Source organism: Megascapheus bottae, chromosome 8 (genome assembly GCF_031878675.1).
Source record: "Megascapheus bottae isolate mThoBot1 chromosome 8, mThoBot2.hap1, whole genome shotgun sequence".
Taxonomy (NCBI): domain Eukaryota; kingdom Metazoa; phylum Chordata; class Mammalia; order Rodentia; family Geomyidae; genus Megascapheus; species Megascapheus bottae.
Window position 1 is genome coordinate 27,271,510 of NC_143516.1, and position 27,551 is coordinate 27,299,060.

The 27,551-nt window shown below is 37.8% G+C and overlaps 1 protein-coding gene and 1 pseudogene across 2 annotated transcripts in view; one reads left to right on the forward strand and one right to left on the reverse strand.

Annotated features, from left to right (window-relative positions):
* Window positions 1–10,556: 10,556 nt before the first annotated feature.
* Trmt11 (tRNA methyltransferase 11) overlaps window positions 10,557–27,551 on the reverse strand; it is a 37,632-nt gene continuing 20,637 nt past the window's right edge. The window contains exons 10-13 of one of the 2 annotated variants that reach the window (XM_090338174.1): window positions 27,347–27,419; window positions 27,099–27,230; window positions 19,745–19,865; window positions 10,557–11,041 (exon numbers count right to left, since the gene is read on the reverse strand). In XM_090338174.1, coding sequence (XP_090194300.1) covers window positions 10,910–11,041; window positions 19,745–19,865; window positions 27,099–27,230; window positions 27,347–27,419 — 458 coding nt within the window. In that variant the 3' untranslated portion in view covers window positions 10,557–10,909. The remainder of the gene's footprint in view (window positions 11,042–19,744; window positions 19,866–27,098; window positions 27,231–27,346; window positions 27,420–27,551) is intronic. The other variant, XM_090338175.1, reaches the window with a different exon arrangement.
* On the forward strand, window positions 20,533–25,589 carry LOC150059702 (SET domain-containing protein 9 pseudogene; annotated as a pseudogene).

Sequence of the window (27,551 nt, forward strand, 5' to 3'; positions counted from 1 at the left end):
CAGGCTGACGCCTGCTTGAATCATTGCCCAAATGTGCCCAAATGTGTGTTCCTCTTCCTGGAACTTCCTCTCTACAACGTCTCTTTACTTTGGTGGGCGGGAGGGTTCATTTAGATGCTTTTTTCTCCCCCTCCCAGAAGTGGTCCTTGATCTAATCCACTCCCACACCTGTGTTCTAAAATATAGGTTTTGTTTATTCAGGTTTTACCAGCACACTAAAAGATAATTACCACTGAAAGGAGTTTGTTCCTTGCAGTTTTCAAGAGCCCTGAGGAACACCAACTATAAGTGACCACACAGCAGGAATTAAGGAAAAAAAATGGAAGCCAAAAGACTTTATTGTGGTTCCAATGGGAAAGAACGGTCAAGTCAGGGTAAGTAGACATAGAATTAGCTAGCTTGAAGGATTTAGCTAGTTTGAAGAATTGCAGCAGGCTCTGAGGTGGAAAGACTATCCCAAAAGTGATTAAGTCAGGGAAATAATAGCTCGGTTTGTTCAAGTAGGTGGAGCTTTGTGTGTGGGCTTTGGACTGATTGGTGTGTATCTGAACACCCTTAAAGAAAGTGAACTCTTTCTACCCTCTAGGAATTAGCCAGCCCCGGGAGGAGTAATCTCTCCAGGGTCAGCAAAGCCCCAGATGTCAATATATCAGAAGCACATGGTTAATATATTCCATCCCAGTTGGAAGTGGTTAGGTGCTCCATTAGTTCACCCTGGGCTTGCTAGCTCTAAGGAAAGACTCACTACACTATTTCCTACCACCACCCACTTCCAGACTTCACATTCTTAAAGACCGGGAGTGACTGCCTTATTTACTGCCGAGACTAGCCACTAAATCCATAGGAACCATATGACTGGCTTCAAGCTGCAATCCGCGATGTTCCCTCCTGAAGGACTGAGGCTCTGGGACCACTTAAACTCCAGCCCCAGTGGAACAAGGTCATGTGTTCCTCGAAAAGCCCAATTCATTACATAATCTAGGGACACATTTGCCACTGTGAAGGGTGTTTTCATTGGCTTTAAAAAGCCAGATTTTTTTTTTCCTGGGGGGGGGGGAAGGAATCTAGCAATTTTCAGTTTTGAAAACTTGATTTGTGTGTGTGTGTGTGTGTGTGTGTGTGTGGTGAGCTCTTCAGCTCAAGGCTAGCACTTTACCCCTTGAGCCACAGCACCACTTCTGGTTTCCTGATGGTTGATTGGAAATGAGTCTATGGACTTTGCCTGGGCTGGCTTTGAACCTCAATCCTCAGATCTCAGTCTCCTGAGTAGCTAGTATTATTTTGTTCCCAAAGATAAGACTACAGAATTAAGTGTAAGCAAGCTCATGACATTTATTGGCAGTATTTCTGTGTGAAGCTTTTAACTATTCATTTTTTAACCCAAATTAGTAGGAGCTTCAGAAAAGGCTTTTGGCTTGTCCACAGCTGGAAAAAGGATTGTCATGAATGCTGCCAAATACAGGTTATATAAAAGGGGGGATGGGGAGGGAAATTGAGAATTTTGGGGGCCCAATAATTTTTATTAAATTAAAAAAAAACAAATGGAAACCCAGATTTAATTAAACTTTTCCCCATATTTTGGCCTACCCTGTAATTTTTATGATGCTGCCCAAAAGCTATTATGTAGTTACTTAAAGAAGAGAAAGGAAGAAGTGTTTGTTTTTCATTTTAAAGGGTAAAGAGAAGAAAAGAAATTCATTTAAAAATTTTATTTTTTCCATAGTCTATGGCCTGTTTCTTTCTATAGTAGGTTTTCCAGCGTAACAACTGAGTCTGTGATGCAGCAGCAGGCTTGCTTACAGAACAAAGAGAATACACCTACCAATCCAGTTCAGGCAGAAAATCACATTACCGCTGCCCGAGCTCCAACACCGCCCCCCCCCAGCCCTGAGCCAGGATTGTTCTCAGCAGCTTCAAGTGTTGCAGTGAAATTTCATGCCATTAGCAATTCTAGCATCAATTTCTAGTAAGAACTTGGAATTGCCTGATCAGTCTCAGGAGTGTTGAGTCATGTCAGTTCTTCCAGCCAAACACACATATCATGCAGGGAGAAAAAAAATGCCACAGAATATATCTTAGAGCTGTAGATTGTATCTTAAGTCTGTGAGGACTGCCCTATTCAGGGACCTTCCATGCTTCACAGAAGCAATCACTGTTTTGCTTTGGTCTTTCTTACAATATAGACCTTATATGTCCACTGAAGGTGATATGCTAAAGGCTTAGTCATCAGCCTTTAGAATTATGGGGTGAGGTAATGAAACCTTTACCAGGTAGAGCTTGGTTGAAGAAGGTTAGGTCAGAGGGAGCATCCCCTTAATAGGCATATTGAACCTTTGTCTCTTCCTGGCTACCATGAAGTGAATAGGTTTCTTCTATCTTGCATGTCCCAGATTTTCTCCAGTATTTTGTAAACTAACACAGTCTAAAATACTCAAGTCTGCTGTGTTGTTCTTAGGGTGGTTCTGTAGTGCTTTGATGTTTACGATAAACTCATCTTCATTCCACCATCTTATTTTTCCTTTGTGCCATCTAGCTAGTTTTATAGTTTGAGTTTTGGACATCATCCTGATCTCTTCATCCCTGAATGATGCCCTCACTCACCTTCTAAAAACATTTCCAATTGGTCCCATCTAGAAGTGTTCTTTAACTGGATGGCTGCATCAGCTTTCTAACATCCCCCTCCTCTTCTTCATCCTGCTCCCTTTCCTCCTTTGCATCACACTCTCTAAAAAAAAAAAATTCTCCTGCCTCCAAATTCCACTGATGCTTCTGCTGACACTTAACTAATTCTATGTTGTTGGTGTGCATGGATTGCATCACCTACCATACAAGCTGCGAATTTATTTTGGATGATTTGAACCTATATGTGGAGTCTGCATGGGTATGGATCAGTCACTGGCAGACAGAGCTTAGAATGTGCATTAAAGAAGTAGCATATACACAACTAATACAGAGGAGTAAAGGTTGCCATTAAAAAATAGAAGAAAAATTTAAAAATTTGGTACCCAGAGAGCAACACAACTTAAAAAAAAAGATAAATCAACTGAAATATTGATTTGCTTGCTTCAATAGCAACAATGGAACTTACCAGGTAAAACTATCCTTTCCTACCTGGCATTTGTATAAAGCTCCTTTTTAAGTGCTGGTTTGGGGAAAGCTTTAACCTGATACTTGAGATAGTGTTGATTTTATCTGATTATTGATATTTTCTGTTTTGAAGCCCATCAATAAAAGTACTAGGGTGTCTAACGAAAGTCAGATAATCTATTCAGAGCTAACGTGTGTGTGTGTGTGTGTGTGTGTGTGTGTGTGTGTGCATCCTGGGATTTGAACTCAGGGCCTGAGTGCTGCCCTTGAGCTTTTTTGCTCAAGACTAGTACTCTACCACTGAGCCGCAGCTCTGCTTCTGGCCCTTTCTTTTTCTGTAGTGGTTAATTAGAGATAAGAGTCTAGTAGATTTTTCTGTCCAGGCTGGCATTGAACTGGGATCCTGAAATCTCAGCCTCCTGAGTTAGAAAGATTACAGGCTTCAGAACAAACTTTTGAGCAATGTGGTAAACCTGTCAGAGAAGGCTTGGTAAAGGACTGCCAGAGAATATAACAAGTGTAAAGCAAAATGTAAAAGCTCAAAAATTCCAGATGCCTGTAGATCATAGAGATCATGGAAAGTGTACCAAATACCTTGACTATCAGGCCCATAGTTGGGTAGCTTTTGCAATAAAAGCTATGTCACTGCCATACCAAATGATTCAGAAGCCCAAACACATGACATCAGTTCATTTCAAGGGCCAAGTACTATGGTTGCAGTCAAGTGATCTGACGGGAAAGACACCACTGTAACCCGAGAAAGTGTCAGTAGCGATGATGCAGAAACCAGTGTCTAGGAGAGGGTCTGAAGTTACCAGTGTGCACGAGTAAGAGGGAACAGCGCCCTATGCAGTATGTTCTTTACCGCAAGCAGCCGGGTCACTGCTAGGCAGGCATCACAAGGCTGGCCCCAAATAGCAACCCATGCACTGGAAACATATTCTTTACTCTGTGTCATGTGTTGAGTGTCTGGCACAGTGATGAAGCCAGGCAACCAGGATGGCTGTCTGGGAGCACTGGCTCAATCGGCACATTGACTCTAGTGGGTGTTGATGGTTAATATGAATGAGCCAGACAGTTGTATCAGCTGTCACATTTTCTCCCACTAGTTGATGCCATATGTGTGTTTAATCTACCAGTGTATAATTTCCCAGGTGGAAGACCAAATGATAAGTCATTAGCAACAAGCCACCAGTCAGAAGACCACAAAGAAATTCATCAAGAAGGGCTCTGTTGAGAGATTTGAGCAAGACTGGGAACTGCCTTGAGTTCCCCACACTGACCATTTCAGTGTGGTTTACCTGGTACTGAAAGGTTAAGTGGATGTAGCAGCCCCTTGAAATACATCTGGTTTTCAACTCAACCAAACCAGTGCTGCAAGAGATGACATTCATTTAGAGGAATTTTCTAAGTGCAACTGTAAGGCATTTTTAACTCCTCTAAACATAACTTTTATTAATTAAGAATGCTTTGACACATGTTTTCTCTCATCTGCGGAAGCTAAATCTAAAATTCAAGCATGCATGAGAACAGGGTAGTACACATATACACACAATCAATCTGACCGAATGATAGTATATTTAGCGGGGGGGGGGGGGGAGGGAATCCAAAGGGAACATGGTGGAAGGGAGTGTAAAAGTAGACGGCACATGGAGACAAAGTGAACCAATGCAGTCATTCTACTCAGCGTACATTCTGTAAAAATCAAGCTAAGGAACTTAAGGGTTGGGAAGGGGAGAAGGAAGTAGTGGGCAACAAAGGAAGAGGTGACATTGATCAAAAAGTATTGTACTTATAACCTGACCTATGGAACTGTAATCTCTTTGAACAACTACATCATCATCATCATCACCAGAACCTTTGTCTCATACAATAGAATATGTGACATTTCCCCAGCAGAGAGCTACCACTTTTTCATGCAAATCCAAAATCCCACTAGGGCTATGTCTGCTGCATTCTTGCATGGAGCAGTTCTGGGTAAGAAGGTAGGCATAATAGGCTCTTCCCAACTTGCTATTTCTAAGTCTTTTTGCTTTATCCCCAAACAGGCACTTGAGGCTAGAGGGCTCAGGTGATCAGTTATGATAAGAGCCTATTAGTATGCATGCTTGTTTTTCACAAGGGATACACTTGGTCAGGTCAAGTCTCAAAGTCCAAAAGTACAAGGGCACCTTTGGCTTCAGGCTGCCTCCCTTTAGCAGTGAAAATCATCACTCAAGGATATTTCAAAACCCTTAAAGATAATTAAACCATATGCTTTAAGATACTGGAACACACACACACACACACACACACACACACACACACACACACACACAGAGCTGTTTATGGTTGATAGTCCTCTCTGACATGAGAAAGAAAACTTAAGCATGTAACTTGTCATTTCCACCCTCCACATGTAAAAGGAATAGTAGTACATTGAATTGGTTCAAAGGACCATCTATTTTTCTTTTGTAGTTCCAGAACTTGAACTCAGGGGGTCTTAAACTCACTCTTTCTTTGCTCCCAGCTGTCTCTCTACCACATGAGCCACATCTCTGTTCCAGCTTGTAGTTGCTTATTTGGAGATGGAGTCTTAGCAAACTCTACTTCTCCAAATGACTTTGAACCAGGACATATCAGGTCTCAGCCTCCTAAGTAGCTAGGATTATAGGCCAGAGGCCTGAATTTCCTCACTCACAGCCAGTAACAGTGAGGTATTATAAGGCTGATCCAGAAATTTGGTTACTGTTTGTTATTCTCATGTACTCTAGATCTTACTACTGGGCCACCAAACCTGCCGCCCCTTACAAAAAGCCTTGCCTTTCAGCATCTATCCCCATTCCCAAAGCGCTCAAGAACCATGAGGCACTTGAGCTTTTGCTCTACTTTAAGGCAACAAGTTAACTAGCAGTTTCATGAGCACTAGTAGAAGATACTTGACTTCTGGATCAAATAAAAAGAATGGCTTAAATCATAGTTCAGCAAAGAGCACGGTTATGTTCTTCCTTATTTATATCCAAGCCCCAGCAGGTAAAAAGTCAGGCAGGAGAGTCCCAGAGGAGTGTGTCCACATGCTACAGGGTTGCATTACAATGGAGAAAGTGGAAGCTTAGAATATTCAAACATTTTATCAAGGGCAGTAAACATGTGTTAAACTCCAGTGGGAAGGAAGCACTATCTTCCAAGGTTGAATTCAAATTTCACCTCTGATCTGAGATGGGGGGGAGGAGGAGAAAGGACATTCTCTTCCAGGCAGCTAGCACACTGCACACACATCTTGGATAGGATGCATGGAGTCCTGCACTTCACTTAGAAAGGCAAACAGAAATGAAAGAGGTCTGTGAGTAGTTTTGTCTCAATAGGTAAACATAGTAGAAAAAATACAAATCCCCAAATCAAAAACAATACACACACTTGCTGTTTGTAATAAAGTACTTAGACTTAGACTTGTGAAGTACTTAGACCTATGAATTACTTTTTTTTTTTTTTGGTTTATGAAACTGGGCCTTCCAGTGAGTGCGCCTGGCTGGCCAAACTCTGAAACGTCCAGCATCTGCCTCCTAAGTGCTGAGATTACAGGGTGTGCACAACCACAAATATTCTAATTTTATGCAAATACTAAGGGTCTCCTTCAGATTTTCAGAAGTTCAGCAATTCCAACTCTGAGCCTCTTGATCCATATTAGCAACTTAAAGAAAATACTCTAAATAACCACTACAGCACAACTCTAGTATCTCAGCACCATTTATGCTTCCAATTGTTTTCCTGGTTTTCTTTTTGTTGTTGTTGTTTTCTTTTAACTTAACTAACTAGAGACTTACACCAAGTTAATCTTCATTCCTGAATGTGAGTCAAAGTAAAGTCCTTCATGTATACCACTCAGGAGAGTCAGGGAGACCTGATTAAAGCGGAGATTCAAGTTATTTCAAAATCATAGATTAAAGTATCAGTGTTTACTTGTTTATGTTTAAGCAATTTTATCTGGCATGCTTACAGTTCTTAGTAAGAACTTTCAAATTCTTGTATATAAATACACTAAGTATACTCTAATATTTCCCCCAAATAGGCTTAGTAGTTATATAAGTGAAGCTAGCTTATTATAATATTTATCTAATTATATAAGAAAAGCTGGCCTATTGTAACATTTATCTATTAAGCCCTATTTTGGTCTATGATCCAGACTTAACTGCCTGCCTTAGTAACAGTTAAACCTCCACCCTCCTAAGAGCCTGTCTACATTGGCTTATGAAGGTAGGGATAGAAGCCAAATTCCAGGTTGGCCTCAATTATTTCTAAATGTCAAGTGTGCTTTTCCCACACAATGAAACATATGGACATCCTGAGGCAGACCCCTTTTAAGGGAAATGGGGTCAGGTTCCCTAGTAAGTTTTTTCACCCCAAAGGATAGGCAGGAATGTGCTGTTTCTCTGATTCTATGGCTAGATAGAATCACAGATATGTTTATCATTCCATTATAATTCTTTATACTCTAGACCTTATGTTCTCAAACGACTCTTTGAGAAGATCCCAGTGTTTTAGTAAAAGTACAAACACCATCAGTCTGGTGTTATTGTGTCCATGTGTATGTTCTGGATTAAGGCATTTTTTTTATGTTTGGATTACAAACCACATTACTTGATAAATATCTGAGAAAAATGGGAGTGGGTGAGTTGGAAATGAAAGTAAACTTCACTTATTCTATGAATACAAGCCTTCTAAGAAAAAAAATGATTCCTGCAAGTGTTTAGTTTTCTAAATAACTTTGTAATGGAGCAAAACCATATTCTTGTGAAAAAGAGCCAAGACCCTTATTTTGGTATAATTTATTCTCTTTTGGTTCAACAGGCCAACAATAGGTCATCAACTTGCTTGGCAATGCCGACCTACATTCCCACCCCTATGTTACATTTATGAATTTGTTTCATTATGCCCTGCTTTATCAACAGTTCTTTTAATTGTTCTATTAGAACTATTAATGTTGTTGAACATTCTTGAAAGGTGATTATACAGAAAGATCACTTCCTTGAAAAACTCACCTCAGGTTTTAAGAAACATGTTTTATTCCCTATCTCTCTGGATAGTATTTGGTAATAGTTCCAGCATATTGTCAGCAATTCCTCTAACATCAAACAATTCAGGCCTTTTACTCAAGAGGCAGATTGGCATCTAGAAAATACAACCTGAACATCTAATTTTCTAGTGTTTAAAAAAAGTCAAACTCCTGTTTCTTTCTTTATTTTTTTTCCTGTTTCTTTAATGTGTAAGTATAAAACATATATTCTTTTAAGCTATTTCCATGTTTTAAATTTCCATAGCATATTTTCTAACCAAAGAAACAAACGTGCCCACTATATCTAGTGATGTTAGCTCATATCCTAGTTCCTCTATCAGACTTGAAGCAAGAAATTGTTTTCTTTTTTGTTGTTGTTTTTCAAGCTGTAACTACCACTTGTTCTCAAAATAGAGAAATTTGTATTTGAGGTTTTATTTTTGCCAGTTCTTGAGGCTTGGCTTTCTCAAGGCTAGAGCTCTACCACTTGAGCCACAGCACCACTTCTAGCTTTTTCTGTGTATGTGGTAGCAAGGAACCAAACACAGGTCTTCATGCATGCTAGGCAAACACTCTACCACTAGGCCAAACTCCCAGCCCTTGAGGGCTTTTTTTAAACAAAGAAATAATGATAATATCGACCTCCCAGAGCTTGAACTGTTTGACTGTTGTAACTGCTTCACTTGTATTTAAACAGTCATAAGGAAGGTGGCGGTGAGCTGGGTCACCTGGGCAGGAAGTGGCCGAGAACGTTTTTGTTAGCCACTTTGGCTAAACATATCCAAGATGACCTACTCCACTTTCCCCTCCTGCCTATCCCAGAGAAAAGAGTACTCAGCAGAACAGACAGGAAGGAGGTACAGCTGAGGTACCACCACCGAGGTCACTGTCTGGGTTTTACGGCTCTATAATATATGCCAGAAACAAAATTATAGATTCTGTCATATTATAAACATGAAGTAGGCCAATCCACAGACCACCTAGCGCTCCCACACAGATTAAGCCATGAATTTAAAGTACAGAACAATGTGAAATGCAGACATCTTGCAAGGTGGAGTGCCTACGAGTAAATTCGAAAATACAGAGAAGTCACATGTAAACTAAAGTGATCCTGAAAATGACCTCTTGTCATATCAAAAACAAAAGACCACCATGTCATAAAATAAATATCTCTTTTTAGAATAAGAGAGCCTTGAGACGTAGATTCGAAACTCAAAACTGGTTGAAAGTGATTAGATATCTCTCTCACTTTTGAGTACTGAACTTTAAAAAAGAAATACTCAAATTCACACCAAATCTAGTAATATTTCAGAAATACAAGCTTTAAAATACTGACAAATATGAAAATAAAGCCACCACAGGATGAAGATTAAAAGACAACTACTATTAATAAAAATAATCAGACAGTTTTAATATGTTGGGTAATATTTAAGAATAAAGTGACTAAAATTAATGTTGCAAATTTCTAGAGCATTATTTGGACTAATGTATCTGACAATCCAAAAAGTAGCTAAGGAAGAAAATTTCATATTCCGATTGAGTCAGCTACGGAGTTTCATGCTTATAACCTCAAAACATTTTAAGTAAGATGGTTTATAAGAGAAATACTGAAAATAAGTCATCTTTGAATACTTTTAGATTTTTCCCTAGTGTACCACAAATCATATCCAGAAACCCAAACAAAACAATGACTGAAATGCTTGAGATCTGCTGCTGAAATCTAGAGCTGCAAGAGAAGAAAAGGCGAAAGAAGCAGAGAATCTGACCTCTCGTTGCTCGGGTAGCAGTAGTGTTTTGGAGCGCTGAAGCCATGTAAGTTAATATTGTGAGTTCATAAAAGTCAGCAGTAACACTAAAATAATAATAATAATAACATAAATAAAAATAGGCTTTGGTTAGAGAGAGGGGATCCATTTACTGCCGCCCCGCTGAGGTACATTTGACCACCGAAGGCAGAAAGCTATTAGCATCCAGAATTAATGGGTATGGTGGTTTTCAAACAAGATATTTCCATGATGGACATAATGTAGACTCAGCAAAGTTTCTCCTTCAAGAAAAATACAGCTTGGATTTCAAAGAGCACTGATTAGGCTTAATACCATTAGGGAACCATCAAGGATTTGTGCTGTTGTTACTGCTTTTAACTATCAGTTACTTTCTAAACCAAAAATTGAGGGTAGTTAACTTGACCGACAAGTCAAGATTTAGGAATGTGAGAGCAAATCCAAGGTACAGACGAGCTTCAGATGTGCTCAGGCTCAGAGAGTTTAGACTCTTTTGAGATTAGCAGGTCCTAGCTTTTCTTAGCATCACCAGTGTCACTGTTAGTACTTGTCTGAAACAAAAGGAAAAATATTCATCCTTCATTACATCTCCTCAGAGAGAAAGCACTAAATACTACTACATGATTTTAGAAATTCTCTGTGATGTTTATTGGTAGCAATGCAAATCGATTGTAAGTAAAAACAAATTTAACAAATAAATAAATTCTTAACTACTGTTAATTGTCCATAACATATGCAGCAGATACAGTTTAAAGTCAATATATTCATTGTACATTAATTGTAAAAAATATACTTTTGAGTCAATTTCTAATAATTCTTGAAAGTACAAATATAAGTTACTAAATTTCTTACAACACATGCAAGAAAAGTGTAAAGAACAAAGGTAAGTGTAAAATTCTCAGTTTAACTTGTAGCATTTTATTTCTGATAAAAAAATTATCCAACAATCCATGTTTCTGTATCATACATGAGTGCAATCCTTTTTCAATGCCCAAAGTCTTAATTTTTAGTCCTGGTTGGATTTTTCTTCCTTGGCAATTCTTTTTGTTACTCCACTGAAATATTTCTCCCGGAAGGAATTATGGCCTTGGTAGAGTAGAAAATGATCACTTAGCAGATGCGCATACTGGTCCTGGGTCTAGTTGGTAGGAAAACAAAATATAAAGATGTTTATTTCTTTAGTGAGCCTACAAACAAAATAGTCATTTTCTCTAAGAAAGTCACATTCTGATATACATTTGATTTTTATTATTATTTGAATTGGAAATATATGCCCCTTTTATTGGATACTCAGAGTGTCATCATTTGCTTCATCTCACTGAACCCTTACAACAATACCTTCCATAGAGGACGTGTTTTCTTATCCAGATAGGACAAAGAGAATTGTTCCTGGAAACAAAGTCAGCATTGTAACAACTCAACTGCACACCTAAATTATCTGAGACTGAAGATGCGAATGATCAAACCAAGAAGCTTAATTTATTTCATTTGTGTGATATAATACAACATAAAACTCTTCAAGCCTATATCCATAGTCTGTTAATGTAATCAAAGATTTCTCAAACAGTAAGAGATACAGACTAAAGAAGAGACAGATACACTTTCACACTTTCAGACAAATGCTAGCTAGTGCTCAGACAGATTCTTAGTGGACCCTGAACTAGTCAGTCTCAGAATATCAAGCATGGTTTGGCTTAGAAAATTGAAGGAGGAAAACATGAGTTGTAAGAAACATCAGCTTCTTATCTAAATACACAAACCATTCTAAACTGAAAAAAAATCTAATTAGAAAAAATCTTATTTTTGATGTATTTATGTAAATTCAGACTCAACTACACATGGACTAATGTAATTTTGAGGGAAGGTATAAAGACTATCAGGATATATGATGCCTAGATTTTTTTTAAATCTTAATTTCAGCATCAAAATGGGAGACAGCAATATACCTGAATAAAACTATCCTAAAATATTCTTGTACTTTTCTTTATTCCTGCGTGAAATGGGTATCTTCATTCTTCCCTTAATATCTAACATTAATAAAATCTTCTGCTTAGATCAAATGGTGTTGACTCAATTGTTCATCAAGAAACTATTTTTGTAACACTTATTTTTAAATTATATATAAAAAATTTATTGAAAATTATTGCTGGGGATCTAGCTCAGTAGTGGAGTCAAGCTGCACTAAGCCCAGGGTTAAATTCTTTGTAAAAATCAAAACCAAAGTAAAACAAAATGAAACAAAATCTGAACCAGAGATGTGGCTGCATACTTGCCTAGCATGTGTGAGGCCCCAGTTTTGATCTCTAACATGGCAAAAAATAAAAAATAAACAAAAACAAAACAAATTCCTAGATTTCACAATACATCAAAAATAAAGAGGTGGCTACTTAAATTGCATAACACTAAGTATGTTACAATTCAAATTCCTTCAAGCACATGAAATCATGCCACTGATGACTGACATTAGGCTACATACTTCGTGTAGTTACCCTATAGAAATCCAATGAAGGGCTGGGTATGGTGGCTCATACCTGTAATCCTAGCTACTCAGGAGGCTGAGATCTGAGGATTAAGGTTCAAAGCCACCCCAGGCACAAAAGGATCTGAGACTCTTATCTTCTTATCTCCAGTTAACCTCTAGAAAATGGGTAGAGCGGTAGCCTTGAGCTGAAGAGCTCCGGGACAGCATCCAGGCCGTGTAGTTCAAGCCCCATGACCCACAAAAAAAAAGAAAGAAAGAAAGAAAAAAAAAAAGAAAGAAAGAAAGAAAGAAAGAAAGAAATCTAACGAAGGGATAGTAAATGAAAAGTAATTTGCATTTTTAGGTATTTATCATGGGTCCCAAATCACACTAAATGCTTTAAACATACTAATAAAACTATTACCTCTAAATAATATGCACACTCTCATCATTATTTTACCCATGAATTATTTACAACTACAAGTCCATATTACAAAACTAGAAGCAGCAGAGCTAGGGTCTGAACACAGATCTGGTTAACAATACATTAGTAGGAGAGTTTCCCAACATAGGGAAGTAGAAATAGCTCTGAAAATAAACAGGTGATAAATCACCAGCAAAAACAAAACCAACAAGGAATATAAATACCAGTTAGAGAAGGAACATATAGCAGTCATGGTACCCAAAGAAACATTTAAGACCTACACAAATGGTTAACAAGAAAACAATCATTATCTGTCACATTCGTCCTCTGACTAGCTTGGACCTCACACACGCTACTGGACAACTTGGAACAGACCATTACCCTTGAAATGTGACCTGAGAGAATCTCATTTTCTTCAAGTCTCAGAAAGAAGAGAATGCATGTGAAGTGTGTGAAGAAATGCTTCCTTCTACAAGATCAATTGTTCCCCGATTGTGAAACAGTACATTCATAACAGGAACTCCTAGAAAACCCCAAAGCTCCAAACCCCATATGCAGCCAAGGGACTGGTAGGAATCCTTCTGCCACGTGCAGTGTAAGAGATGCTTCAGGGTAAATATATACCAGATATACCAGACTTCAGCTACTCTATAGTCACTGAGGTGGAAAAGCTGCAGCTCATGAAATGTTCCTCAAGAAACATTTGGTGTGTCTTCAGTCACATTCATGCTCTCATACATGTAATTATATACCTACAAATAACACACACTAGTCTTTAGCAAAAGAGCTCAAGGACAGTGCTCAAGCTGAGTTCAAACCCTAGGCCTAGCACAAATTACACACACATACATGTACCTGTATATACAAATCTTGTGTATACAGACATGTATGTATAGATACCTATATGTCTATGGACACAGTTTTGACTTAAGAAATATATTTGCTTCCAACTATGTGATTCACCTGACTTATTTAATTTCAGCACATTTCATAGCAGATTATCTATATTTTGCAGATGGAGAAACAAAGGTTCAAAGAGTTTAAATTATCTGCCACAAGTCACATATCTAGTATGCAGCACTGTCAGAATTGTGGCCTAAATCAGACTTCAAAAGTTCATGCTTTTTTCATTATCTCATTTTTAAGTAGAAATGACATTAAAACAGTGGCTAAAGAGTTAATGTTCCACATGGTGGATTGGTGGGTCTTTCAAAATAGAGTGTGACATTTAGAGAACATTCCTCACTGAACAGAAACATTTTGGGAGCACATATTTCAGATCTAAACTTCTAGACAGACCCCCTTAACCACTATCCCACCCAACCAATTTCCTGTCCTATCAGAACTGCTAATTCTAAACATAAACCACTTTAGGAATCCAAAGGAAGCCTCACAAATTGGTTAGTTCACTTTTATGGGCATACCACCCTCTGCTGGCTGAAACAAAACAGACCACTGTGTGTGTATCACACCAGTCACAGCACTGTCTCCTTAGCTGTTTGCTGTAACCATATTGAATCACACAGCCCCCACAAAACCAGGACAGCTTTTTTCCCCCCCTCAGGCAACACCAGCATTTATTCACACCATCTTTAGTTCTAAAGAATGATGCACAAATAAACAAATGCATTCACCTCAGTGATTCTAAAGGGTATCACTTATATGTGTCCAACTTCTAGAAGACAAGTAAACTTCACTGTGTTCACCCACACACACTTTTCTTTTGAGACAAGATCTATCTATATAGTGCAAACTGGCCATGAACTCATGAGGCTTTTTTTTTGCCACTGGTGCCTAAGTGCTGATATTACAGGGATACTTCACCACACCTCAATAGTTCTTACTTTTCACAACTGTGTATTTTTAAATGCAGCACCAAAAATAATTAACAGAGAAGTACTTCCAGCCATTTGTAATTTCACAAGCTTTAAAGGGGAGTAAATTCTCAAGAAAAGAAATGAAAGTGTATACTTGTAGTAACATTTGAAACTATTTTAAAAAATTTTACTGTAATGTATAGAGGGGTTACAGTTATATTTGCCAGATAGAATGTGCATTATTTCTCACACATTGATACCTTCTCAAGTTTTTGTCCCCATTTCCCTGCCCCCCCCTCTCTCCCCTTTCCTATTTCAAATAAACATATATACAATATACCAGGTAACGAAGTCAGATACTGTAACAATATGAGATTAACCAAAAGGCAAAAAAAAGAGAAGAGAAATAACATAGTACATTAAGAACAACAATGACACAGTATAAAGCTTTTGTTTCCATATCCTGGAGGTCCTTTCATTTAGCATCATCCTATATGGCCTTATGTGTCTAGGTTTTGAGCTATTGTAATCCTCTGCTAGGAGAGGCCTAGGTTTGTACTAATTATTACAAATGAGGAAACCATTGAGCCTATGTTCCTTTGAGTCTGGCTTACTTAATATGATTTTTCCAAGTCTTTCCATTTCCCTACAAATGGGGCGATGTCATTTTTTCTGATGGCAGCATAGAATTCCATTGTGTATAAATACATCTTGCTGATCCATTCATCTACTGAGGGGTATCTGGGCTGGTTCCATATCTTTGCTATGGCAAATAGTGCTGCAATGAGCATCATTGTGCTAGTGGCTTTAGTATGTCCTTGTTTCTGGTTGATTGGGTAAATGCCAAGGAGTGGGACTGCAGAGTCACAGGGGAGTTCTATGTTTAGTCTTTTGAGGAACTGCTATACTGCTTTCCATAGTGGTTGAACGATTTTGCACTCCCACCAACAGTGTAGCATCTGTTGTTATTAGATTTTTTTGATCATGGCCATTCTAACTGGAGTGAGGTGGAATCTCAGAGTTTGAAACTGACATTTTAAGTGGAAATACTGACACTGGATTATACAATGAGAAGTATTTCTCACACTACATAAGTGTAAATTACTCAGACTATACAGGAAAAAAAATTCACTGAAAAATTCATACAAGTAAAACTATCTCCCCTATTACTGACTTTTCTCAGAAATGTGCCATGCTGTCTTATATCACCTCTCTGTTCAAGAGGGAATATGATTTCCATAATATATTAACTTGTTGCTTTTTAGTTGTTTGAATTTTTTTTTTTTGGCCAGTCCCAGGGCTTGAATTCAGGATCTGGGCACTGTCCTTGAGATTTCTCAAGGCAAGCACTCTACCACTGAGCCACAAACCATTTCTGGCTTATGCTGTGTATGTGGTACCGAGGAATAAAACGCAGGGAAGGCTTTGTGCGTGCTAGGCAAGCACTCCACCACCAGGCCATGCTCTTGGCCACTGTTTGATTCTTAAGGGAAATGAGGCCTAGGGACTCACAGGACTAAAATGTGTTTTTCTTTCTTTCTTTCTTTTTTCTTTTGTTGGTCTTGGGACTTGAATTCTGGACCTGGGCATTGTCCCTGGGCTCTTCAGCTCAAGGCTACCACCCCACCCCTTGAACTGCAGCAACCCTTCCGATATTCTGGCAATTCATTGGAGATAAGGGTCTCCACACCCGGCTATAATGTATTCATGAACTGGTTGCTGGTGGCTCATGCCTGCGATTCTAATTCCACAGAAGGCTGAAATCTAAAAATAAAGGGTCAAAAATAAATAAATAAATAAATAACCAAAAATGTGAACAAGTCGGGCGAGGTGGCTCACACCTGTAATCCTAGCTACTCAGGAGGCTGAGATCTGAGGATCCTGGATCAAAGCTAGCAAGGCATTTAAGTCCTTGAGACTCTCATCTCCACCAGAAAACCGGAAGTGGTACTGTGGCTCAAGGGCTAGGGCGGTAGCCTTGAGCTGAAGAACTCAGGAACAGTGCCCAGACCCAGAGTTCAAGCCCTACACAGACCAAAAACAAAACAAAACAAAACAAAACAAAACAAAAAACCCCCAAAAAACCACCTGAACAGTTAAATCCAAAAGACATTTATCTCCAATTAACTGGAAACAAAGAAAAAAGCCAGAAGTGGAGTTATGACTCAAATGGTAGCATACCAGCCTGGAGCAAAATTAAAAAAAAAAACAAAAACAAAAACACAAAACACAAAAATCACAAACAAACAAGCAAAAACATGAATGCACCAATACTAGCATCAAACATAATAACAGGCCACATGCTTATGGCTGCTCATGCATATAATCCTAGCTATTTAGGAGGCTGAGATCTCAAGATGACAGTCCAAAAGCCAGTCCAGTCAAGAAAGTTCATGAATCTTATCTCACAGTTAATCACCAAAATGTCAAAAGTGGAGCTGTGATTTAAGTAGAATGCTAACTTTGAACAAGAAAGCTCAAGGACAGCTCCCAGAGACAAGAGCTGAGTTTAAACCCTAGAATCATCAGTAATAGTAATAACAACAACAAATGATTTTGTGCACAGCTTCGTAAAGGGTAATATCAGGGGGGCCGGGAGTTTGGCCTAGTGGTTAAAGTGCTTGTCTAGCATGCACGAGGACCCGGGTTCGAGTCCTCAGAGAGAGGAAAGAAGGAAGAAGGGAGAACAGTAATGTATTAATTAAAAATATTTACTTTTGCTCAGGGGCAGGGCTCAGGCCCCGAGTTCAAGTCCCACAACCGAAAGAATAAATAAATAAATAAATAAATGAGAGAAAGAAGAAATTTTTTTAAAAAAATTTACTTTTTACTTGCTAGCATAATTTTGCAATCCTAGGGAATAAGTGATTAGACCAAGGGCTTTGTAAATAACAGGCAAACACACATTACACTCAACTACCTCCCCAGATCACAGTGTATATAACTTTTCATACTGGCATATTAACATGTATTGGTAAAGAGAAGAGGCACACTGAATTTCAAGTACAAATCAGTTTTGCTTTCAACTCTGATATTTACTATTTAAAAATCTGGAATAGGTGAAGGCCATTTGCTTAACTGAAAAATGGGAGAAATAAGAAGCTCAAACAGACAGAAAAGCTTTGTAAATAATTAGGACCTTTTGGAGTATTACTTTTCATTTATCTAGTTTCCAGAATATATCAATGGGAAGTTACCACAATAATAATAATAATAATAATAATCATCATCATCATCACCATCATCATCATCATCATCATCTGGCTTGTCTAGCTACATATGTCCACAATGTGAACATGGCTGTCAGAATTCACTTCTTCACTACTGCTGAAAAATTACAGCCAACAATGTGGAGCTGAAGAGACTATATATAAAGTATACTCTTTAGACACTTATTTTTCTAACTTATGCTCACACTTTAAAGAGAAGGGGATAAAAGAAACTCATTAACACTATTTCTTGTAGACTAGTTAAACCTAACAAGTAACAAATCAAAAGTGAAGACAGTGTACCAAAGTGTAAAAACCTAACAGTCTTCCACTTCCAAAGTAAGCAATACTGAACAAATCTGTGAGTAATTTTTCAGGAGCATGTGAGCACTGTTTGACAGTGTAATGTCATTAATGGGGGGGAGAAATAAAGTAATTGATTAACAAACAAACATGGTTATGATCTGCTACAGCAAATTTCACACCAGTTAAAACTACTTAACTTATCTTATAACATGAAGACCATTTCCAAAAATCATTTGAACAATAAGCTTTTTTTTTTTTTTTGGTGGGTCATGAGGCTTGAACTTGGCCTTGAGCTCTTCAGCGCAAGGCTACTGCCATACCCCTGGGCCTGGGCATTGTCTCTGAACTCTTCCCCCTACCCTCAGCTAAGCCCCACTTCCCATTTTCTAGAAGTTAATTGGAGATAAGAGTCTAAGGTCCTTTTGTGCCTCGGCTGGCTTTGAACCTTGGTCCTCAGATCTCAGCCTCCTGAGTAGGAGGATTTATAGGCGTGAGTCACTGCACCCAGCCTTTTTCTTATTTTTTAAAATCAGTTTTTAAAAGGACAAAAGTAAAATAACAAAAGAAAACCCAACAAAACAAACATTGCCTTTATAGACTTAAAAATATGAAGGGGAAAACATATGCTTATCATTTCAATGAAAACTCTCAAAAGCTTATTTTTCCTTAACTTGAAAATCAATTTCTTTACAAAAACATGTTTGAAAAACATACGCTATAATTCCCTAAAACTTAAAAGCAAATGTGGAATTATTTCCTAATATATCTTAATTTTTTTAAGTATTTCCATTAAAATAGAAATGGCTAACCAGGGGCCGGGAGTTTGGACTAGTGGTAGAGTGCTTGCCTAGTATGCACGAAGACCCAGGTTCAATTCCTCGGCACCACATACATAGAAAAAAGCCGGAAGTGGCGCTGAGGCTCAAGTGTTAGAGCTCTAGCCTTGAGAAAGTCCAAGGACAGTGCTCAGGCCTTGAGCTCAAGCCCAGGACTGGCAAAAAAAAAAAAAGAAATGGCTAACCAGATTGCTCCTACTTACAATCCTAGCTACTCAGGAGACTGGGATCTTGAGGATCACAGTTCAAAGACATCTTCAGCAAAAAAACCCAAAAGACTATGCCTCCAAAATAACCATCATATGACACAGGCTGAAGGTATAACTCAAATAGTAGAGTATCTGCTTGAGCAAGCAAATCCAGCAAAGAGAAGAAGGTAACCGAGGTCAAACTCTAGTATCAGCAAAAAAAAGAAGGCTGATTTATTATTTGACTTTATTAAACCATTAAGTAACTTTCATTGTCTTTGCCTAATTCTTTGGAATACTACTTGTACTGGGTATATAATAAAGAATGCTTGCGGCTGGTAGTCAGCATTGGTTTATATCTGTAATATCGGCATTCACATGACTCAGGCAAAAAGATCTCAAGTTCAAGGCTAGCCTGAGTTACACACTGAATTTCAGGTTAGTCTGAGCTATACATTGCCTCAAATAAATAAATAAACAAACAAATAAATAAATAAAAACAGATAAAAATGATTGTTTCCACACTCCACTAGAAAAAAAGCAGAAAAATTTAGCTTTGATTCTTTCAGAATTTATTCTAAAACTCCTTAAGCAATTTACCTCAAATTTTATCACCTTCTCCATTGTGATCAAGCGTCTTGATGTGTGACTGGAAAGCTTTTGCTCGCAGTTACTAATGAGTTTCAGACACGGGTGGCAGGGCACCATCTCTTCAGTATATCTGAAAAAAGGAGAACTGAAGGTCAGAACACAGAAGCAGAGATAGCAAGTGTCCACACAACCCATAAATAACTACCTGTATTTACAGGTGAAGTTTTTTGGTTTATTTTTTTTGTGGGGGAGAAGGGGGCTGGTCATGGGGCTTGAACTCTGGCCTGGATGCTATCCCTGAGCTCTTCAGCTCAAGGCTATAGCCCTACCCTTGAGCCACAGCCCCACTTTTTATTTTCTAGTACTTAATTGGAGATAAGAGTCTCTCGGCTTTTATTGCCCAGGCTGGCTTTGAACCTTGATCTTCAGATCTCAGCCTCCAGAGTAGCTAGGATTATAGGTATGAGCCATCGCGTGTCCAACTAGGCAAAGTATTTTCATATTCTCATATCTAAAAAATGAGAATCTAAACTTTGAAAACCACAAAAATATGAGATTCTACAATAAAGGATCCCACAGGAGCAATGGTACATTCTACAAGATTCATTCCCCTTTCAATTCTTGAAACTTGCATTAAATATAGAAATACAGGACTAAAGTTATTTACACAATATTCTGACACATTATAAAATAAACACTAGAGATTACATCACCTGTTCTTCCAGACTGACCAGGAAGTATATCTGAAGCTATGACATGGATTGGTGGAAACAACTGCAGTCCAACACTAGTACCACATGAACAGAGACAAAGACACCCAGAAACAGAAGAGTCAGGGGCAGAACCTGATGTCTTGGCAGAAGAAACAGGTGACAGACATTGCGGAAACGGCTCTGATGCAGGATGCAGAATCGAAGGGAAGGGGCTCACTAGATATACCTGTGGGACACCAACTTTCAGTTTTCCTTTGTGAATTTATGCCTTCCAGGATGGCAACATTTTTATGTGGGTCATCTTAAAGCTCTGATCCAAACTGGAGAGAATGCTGATGAAAAACCACAGGGTAGGCTAGCTGTTCTAGGATTTATTTTTGTTCTTGTTTTTTTCTGGATTTGGGGTTGATGATAGGCAAGAACTCTACCTTTGAGCTACACCCCTAGGCTGGCCATTCTAATGTGTCACCAATGTGTTCACCACTATTCCTACCCACTTTCCGAGGTCTCTCTGACCTTCAGGAGCTCTTCTTCATAACTTAACCACATGCTCAGAACTTTCACCACTCACTTACCATTCAACATGCGTGCTTCACTTCACTGGATTATCAGTGGAAGGAATTCTCTTGAAGTCTTTCTCTGCCTCTTTCCTTACAGCTTCCAGACAAGCAAAAGCCATTTAGGCTTCCCTTCATTTAATAATTTTGTAATGTGCATATAAACAAATACATTTCTTATAAAAGCAGATGACATTTAATTTGGCTTTTTTGTGTCATGCATTTGTAACATGAAGGAACATATACATATACTACACCATGAAAAATACTAATATATATAATATACATAAAATATAATGTATATATACCTTACATATAAGTACTTTCTATAAATATACATAATACATAAGTCAACTAACGAGTATATTTCTTTTTGAAAAATGTTACCCCTTTATAATAAGACTCATGTTTTTTTTGTTTTGTTTTTTGCCAGTCCTGGGTTTGAGCTCAGGCCTGAGCACTGTCCTTGGATTTTCTCAAGGCTAGAACCTCAGTACCACATACATAGAAAAAAAGCTGGAAATGGTGCTGAGGCTCAAGTGGTAGAATACTAGCCTTGAGAAAGCCCAAGGACAGTGTTCAGGCCCTGAGTTCAAGCCCCAGAACTGGCAAAAAACAAACAAAAAAACCCAAAACCTACAGATAGGAAAGGCCCACTCTATAGTAACAAGCCATAGCAGTATTCCTCTAAATCACTAAAACAAAATACTAAAAACAAAACACAAAACCTTAAAATAGCAGTTAAAAATTATTTACTGTATATTTACTTATATATCATACCAACGGACTATTTGCAAATGGTTAGAAGGCAAATCCATATTATTCTTGGACTATTATGATACTATCTTAATTCTCTATTTTTACTACTACTCCCCTACAGGCTAAGCTACCTACTTAAGATTGACATCATCCAAAACAGGCGAATCTAGCAGTGGATCAGAAGCTGCCTGAGGCAGAAGGCTTGATGACTGCTAATACCTATTGAGGTTTTTCTGGAGTGATGAAAATATTCTGGAATTAAACTATGGTGGTGGTTGCACAACTACGTGAATATAATAAAACTCATGGAGAATCAAGAGTTTATAGGGGAAATTTCAAGGGATATACATTTTGTCCCATCTTTTTGTTTATTTGGTATTTGTTTGAGACATCTCACTATCTAGCCCTGAATGGCCAGGAACTCCCCAAGTAGCCCAGGGTGGTTTCAAACTCGATTCTCCTGCCTCAGCCTCCTGAATGCTGGAATTAATGGTATGAACCACTATCACTTATCTCTTAACTTATTTTTTAAAGCAAAAATACCTGTAGAGGCCTCTAACTTTTTATTAAATCTATACACCTTTTCCAGTGAACTTTCATGCAATTACTTCCTAAATGGCATTTGTCATTTGAGAAACAAACTATAGGCTGATTGGAACACTTACTAAAAATGGGTTAAGTTTTCACTCCTTCCTATTTCCGACAAAATGTTTCCTTCACTGATCAGAGACACTATCTTCCTACTATGGTGCATGTTATTAGGTGCTCTGGTCAAATTAGATAATTATGGGGCGCAATGTGATGTTTCAATATATGTAAGCTATTGCTTTATTTTTTTTTAAACCACGAACACTAGCAGTTGGATTGCCATTAAAGGTCATCTTTCACAAATAGTTTCTAATCAACTTGAGAGTTATTTGTATGTCATGAAGTCAGGTAACATAGTTCTATGGCATACAGAACCTGAGTGCACAGCTACAGTCACTCAGGTATCACACGCATGAACCAACTTTATGCCTTGTCTCCAAGGACAGAACCCAAATATTCAGGGTCATATGCAAGTAGGCGTACAAAGTCTCTATGAACTACAGCATAGCTATACAAACTACAGCAGAACATGGAGAAGGGACTGAGTCTTCTGCTGAGAAGTGGCAGAAAAAGTGTCAAGAGTGACAAGAATTATACCAGTGATAACAAATTTACTAGATGAGTTAAAAAAGGATAGAGAATAGAATGAACAAAGTTGGGAACTATAAAGGGGACTTAGTATTTTGATGATGAAAAAAATCTGATATACTGTGAAGTCTAAACTACAAGAACAGAGTTTATAGGTACTTGTTTCTTTACAATATGCTTTAAACCACCAATAAAAAAAATCCTTTTACAACTATCAGCTCTCACAATTTTTCAACTTCAACTGAGCTTTTATCTAATTGTAGGTTTTTTTTTTAAATGTCCTGGGATTAAACCATCACTGCACTTGATTAGAATGTGTAATTATTATTATTATTATTATTATTTTTTGCCAGTCCTGGACTTGAGCTCAGGGCCTGAGCACTGTCCTTGGACTTTCTCAAGGCTAGAACTCTACCACTTGAGCCTCAGCACCACTTCCGGCTTTTTTCTATGTATGTGGTACCGAGGAATCGAACCCGGGTCTTCGTGCATGCTAGGCAAGCACTTTAACCACTAGGTCAAACTCCCAGCCCCGTGTAATTATTTTTTTAACTTCATCAATTAACAGGATTAGCTGAACAGGATTTAGTCTACACTGACGATACCCAAACACAAAAATGTTAAATTGAAGTTGTACTAAGGTACAATTTAAATCAAAATTTTTAATTCTTAAATTAACAAAAACTACATGTCCAGTATAACCTAAGTAAATTCTACAGTAACTCAAGAGCAAGAATACCATTTCTTATTGTTATTTGGTTTGTTTTTGCTTTGAGACAGGATATCAAGATGTAACCCAGGATGTACTGAAACTCAAAATCCTCCTCCCTCAGCTTCCTGAGTGCTGGGATCAAATGCAAGGACCACCTAACCTGGTCTGATATCTGATACTGTTCATTTAAAAAGAAAAATTTAGCATTGTATATACTGAAAGTGAATTAAAGAAAAAAGCAGTGGCCATCCATTGGTTTGTACCTCCATAGAAGAGAGAAACATGAGGAAGAAGAGACAGCATGCAAATACTAGTTGTCAAGCCACATTTGGAAAAAAAAAAGGAGGGTAGAGGAGGAAATGGTAGCTAGAGGGCTACAAAAGAATGAATAAAAAGAATTCTGTAGATATTAAAATATTTTAGAATAAATCTTGCCTAAGATAGCAACATTTTTCCCATAGAAATGAGTATGGTCCTCTCTTCTCCTTTCTGTTCCTTGTCTCTTGTCTCCTTTCTGTTTTGTATGCCTATATGCCTATGGGAAGGCACTGTATTATGTTGAGGGGGGGAAAAACACCAGGAAAATGTACACAGGAAGTTATAACATTATCAGGACAGAAAGGATTGTAAAGAAATGATTAGTGTAAGGTAATATAAAGTGTTTGCTGCTATTAGTTATGTATCTGCCCTAAATGAAACTTGAATTATTGCTTTGAAAGTACATACACAGCTGTAATCCTAGCCACTCCTACATTGTCAATTTGAGGACTGCAGTTTCCAATCCAGCAGGTGTGGGAAAGTCTGGGACGATCGTCTCCCAATAAGCCACTAGAAAGCCAGACTCAAGTTTGATAGAGAGCTATCATTGAGTAAAACAGTTGAGGGATAGGGCAGGCTCTGAGGACAAGAGACACACACACACACACACACACACACACACACACACACACACACACACACACACACACAGTTGAAGGATAGGGCAGGCTCTGAGGACAAGACACACACACACATCCACACACAAACTATAATTCAAATAATTGTAGGTAGAGAACAAATTCAGTCCTAGCAGCATAGGATAAAAGTGTAATGTGGACTACAGGATAGAACAAGCTCTGTGATGGTGGAAATGGCTTGATTTTGGTGCTGAGGACCCTTTGATATGTTACAAAGGAATCCAAAGATAAAGCCATCTCAGATGAAGATGTCCTAGAAATGTTACTGTAAGTTTTCCAGACTCCATTCTTAAATGAGTTCTGTAAACAGATATCTGGACTATGCTTCCAAAAGCTAGTAAGCCAAAATATCAAGACCTATTAGCAGTGTAGCATCCAAGGAAGAATCTGCTTGAGAAGAATCGTGTACAGCAAATACATTTAAGCCAGAAAAAAATCTTTATAAGACATTAGATTTCAGTGTTACCCAAGCAACTAGTTCATTGATTTCTGCAGAAAGAGGTGTTTTCGTTACTGAAGGATTGGTAACAAAAGGCGCTTTTATATCTTATGTATCCTTCTATCAGAAGTATGAGCCAATCTTTTTCCAGCATTGGAAAGCCATTTATTTTTAGACACTTGGATGGGGTACTCACTGATGGAAATGACAAAGGAATATCAAAAGTTGTGTATAGATCTTACAGCAGGAGAGAGTGATTTGGCTCTTTAAAAATGAGGGATAGCACATGGCTAAAATCAGAAATTCATAATCCTCTGGGTGAGGGTCAGTATGTCAACAACTGTTCTAACAACAGAGCAGCTAATGTCTGCTACCAGGAATTCAATGTACCTGCAGATTTCCCTATAGAACTGAAGCAATACATTCCAAACATGGCTTACAACCATAATGAACAAAGGCCATTATGATGTGTTGCTCTCGTTGTACTTAGAGACATCAATCAAGAAGATCTCTTTTCAAACTACTACACAAATATCAGCTGACTTCTTGAATTGGAAATTAAGATTTTTCTACTGTGCTTTTAATGCTAATGTTTTTTGTTAATTGCTTTCTTAAGTTTAATCTGCCGAACAAATATTTTGAGACCTTTTTGGAGTAGGAATTCTTATGTGTTGAATGTTAGTCATATTCTCATGTTAAGGTAAAAGGTACGTGCTTCATTACAACTTTGAATTTGTCACACAATCCCAATTTTAATTGGTTTCGACCTAAATATACAATGGCTTATTAAAACTCACCTCTTGATTTTTTTTATTTTTTTTTTAAATCTTGCCAAAGCTTATAAACAAATACAAATACATTACTACAGGTAAGCCAAAGTCATTTCTGAAACACAGTTTGTAAAACAAAAAAATAAAACCACACCGCTTCCGCATGTTAAAGGGTCACTCATCACTATAAAAACACAGACAATGCGTCACCATCTTAAAATGCTTCTGAACAAGTATATACAGAAAATACAGGAATTAACTTAAAAAAAATTCCAAGACAGATTGAAGAAATAAAGTTTGAACTTGATGTTATCTTTACATATCTTGTTCAAGCATTTTTATCCTTCGACGTTGATGTACACACCTGTTTATTCCTTAATAGTTGCTGAGTAATAAAACTCAAACCAGTAAGTTAAACTAAATTGGACTTTACATATATTCATAATTTTTAATTTGGTCTTGCTTTAAAAAAATATTGGGCTGGGAGTTTGGGCTACTGGTAGAGTGCTTGCCTAGCATGTATTAAGACCTAGGCACAATTCCGGGATACCACATACAAGGAAAAAGCTGAAGTAGTACTGTGGCTCAAGTGATAGAATTTTAGCTTTGAGAAAACCCAAGAACAGTGCTCAGGCCTTGAGCACAAGCCCAGGAAAACTGGTCTAAAAAAAAAAATTACTGCATTCAAGGTAACTACAATCCCACAATCCCTTACACACAAACAATGTATATGAAAGCTACCATTAGAAGTAGTAAGATATACAAAACCATCAACTAAGTTGTTGAAAATTACTTATGGTGGAACAGCTACTGAACTACTTATTAGACTATACCAAGCCTGGAGTTAAGTATTATGTACAACAAGGGTTGGCAAACTTTTTTTGTAAAGAACCAGAGAGTGAATAGTTTAAATTTTTGTGGACCATATATATTTCTGCCATAAATCCTCTGTATCATAGGTTTTTGATAACTTTTTAAAAATGTACAAAGTAGTCTTAGTTCAAAGTCCTCACCCAAACAAGTTGAGACCCATAGCTGGCTCACAAGCTAAGATCTGACAACTCCTAATATAAAGGTAAATGATATAAAGACCTATGACAAAAAGGTCAAAACAATCCAGACAATAAGAGGAAGGGGACTTTTTTTTCTTTTTTAACATACATGTAAGTAAACAATATATGTTAAGTACGAAGATAACTAATAAAACTAGAGATAAAAATTAGGTTAGGTTATACAAACATTGTAAGAAAAATGATTGAAGGAAAAATTAAGATCACATACTCTGGTGTATACACCGGTAACCAATAGACTAGTCTTCCCCCTAATACAAGGGTCTCAGCAGCAAAGTTCAATAGGTCAAAAAACATATCACTCAGGTGGTAACTCAAGGAAACAGGAACATGGCTTTCTGGACTAACAGAGAAGACAAAATTTCAAAATCAGTGAAAATTTTAAGACTGTTTAAGTTAATCAAAAATAAGCAAGTTGTTCCTCAAAGTAGTTACTTGTCATACTTTCATCTCACTTACCACTTTTCCATCCCCTTTGGTATCTCTTTCTGTGAGCCTGTTCTTCTTGTAGATTCTCGGATACCATATGGGGCTAATAAGAAAACACAATACAGACACACAAAAGTAATGCAATCTCCACAAGTGACACCCAGAAGACACAACATCATCTATCTCACTATTTCAAGTGAGAATATATAACATAAAATGTAAAAACAGGAAATGC